Genomic DNA, 1914 nt, shown 5'->3' on the forward strand with positions numbered 1-1914 from the left:
AATGTTGGGCCAGAGTCTGAAAAGATGATGGGCCGGATCTGAGTCTGGGAACACACCGAAGGTGGGGCCCAAACATCGCCCCCTCTTTGTCATATGGATGAAAACCATGTGGCAAAGAACGAGAAAAAACGCAAAAAACACTTTTGTAATAAAAATACCAAACTCAATCCAAAGTAGACATGGTTGGACTGAAGGGCGCAAAAAACACTGTTGTAATAACAAAAAAAAAATAAAAAAAATAAAACCCAACATCTGAAATTGAGAATACTGAGAAAGCCTTTTGTTCTCTCTCTTCTTGTTTATTATCGCTGAGAAATGGTAAATTTGACTGAAAGGCGATGGAAAGAAATTGGTGGCCAATTTCCTCGTGTCCGCGGGTGTCGGGAACTTTCTACATCAGCCATAAAAGCAAATTTTGAGCTTGGGGCAGACCTAAAACTCCGAAAGTTGAAAGATGTTGCCCAACCAGTTGGCATTGATGATGTTGCTGTGTGTTACCACCAATTATGTTATGGGTTAGAGCTTCCAATGTCGATGACAAATACCAGAATATTGTCAAATTGGGAGCTTGCACCTGGTCAAATGCATGTCGTGTATTACATGGTGTTGAAACGGATGCAAGTCTTAGAAGAAGTTTTCAAAATACCCTTTGGTTGTAACGAGATGATGGCTATCTGCAAGCCACAAAGGAGAAGAGCTGGGAATCGATGTTTCTATGGTTTGAGCTTTGTAGATCCAAAGATCCAATTTTTTGGAAAACCTGAAAGCTTTAAAAATTGGGAGAAGCCAGCCTTTAAAGTCTCTGGCAGTTGGAGGCTCGAAGGTTTCGAGGTTCGCAACAACTTCATAGGTAAGTTTTCGTTTTTAAAACCTTAACGTTTTCCAGACTGTATAGCCATATTTATACAAAATGATAATCTGAAAAACGGAAACAGGTATGAACGTGAAGATCAATCATCGACAACAGATCCCTGATGAAGCAACGAAACGACACCTGAAGTTTTATTATGAGCTTTATAAAAAAGAGAAAAACCTTTTTAACTTGTCTTATTCCGACACTATAGTCGGTGAAATTCACCAGAAAGCTAGTGAGAGAAAGATTTTGCAGAATGGAAAATTGGTAGATGTTGTCGATGTGGAAGATGAGCCAAATAGTGAGAATGGCGAGGAGAGTAAAGTGTCTATTATGAATGCATTTCCAATCGCTGTCAGCTTTCCTCAAGAGCAACTCTTGAATCTTGAATATCGTGAAAAGGAAGGTGCTGAAGAGTTGGAGAGTCATGAATATATTCGAAATGAATGTGATGATCGCAATTTTTTTGCAGGTACGGATTATTGGGCAGATGGTATTCGTTATGAGTTTAAGTTTTCGTAAGAGGTCGTAATTATTGATAGTTATGGTAGAATTTGTATGAAAGACGTTAGTCTTATCGATTGTGCATCTGTTGTAGGGAATGTACCCGTGGCAACACGGAAACGTAGAAGAATGGTTTTTACGATTCGACGAAGAATATGAAGGTGTGAACGAAGCTTTTTCTGCACGACTCATTTGTAACATAGACGCCGATATGGTGCATACACTGTTTCAACGCCTATAACCGACCTTATCTTTATAGCCTTAAAAAGGGTGATCTTTGAGGAAGGTATGGATGAAAACTGTTGGTTATGAAGAGGTAACATCTTTTGAGGAACCAAACTTGAACAAGGACATCGTGGTGTGAACAATGGCGTATGTATTCGGACAACGTCTTTGCCGAATCGCCGAGGAAAACATTATGAGTCTTAACGCAAATGCTGTGGGTAAGCGCAAAGTATGTGAATATGAAGCGGGGAATGAAGGAGTTCGGGAACCGAAAGTGTTGAAAAAGTGAAAGCGGAACATCATGTAGATAAGCCCTCTCTTTGTCCTTCAAC

The 1914-nt window shown here is 39.9% G+C and overlaps 1 protein-coding gene across 1 annotated transcript; it reads left to right on the top strand.

Moving 5' to 3' along the window:
- The first annotated feature begins 283 nt into the window (after window positions 1-283).
- LOC147503543 (uncharacterized) lies at window positions 284-1375 on the top strand. Its single transcript, XM_086604885.1, has 2 exons — window positions 284-850; window positions 936-1375. Exons 1-2 carry the CDS (start codon window positions 316-318, stop codon window positions 1373-1375), a joined length of 975 nt encoding a protein of 324 aa, XP_086461011.1. The 5' UTR covers window positions 284-315.
- Window positions 1376-1914: the final 539 nt, after the last annotated feature.

Source organism: Coptis chinensis, chromosome 4, assembly GCF_015680905.1.
Source record: "Coptis chinensis isolate HL-2020 chromosome 4, ASM1568090v1, whole genome shotgun sequence".
Lineage (NCBI taxonomy): Eukaryota > Viridiplantae > Streptophyta > Magnoliopsida > Ranunculales > Ranunculaceae > Coptis > Coptis chinensis.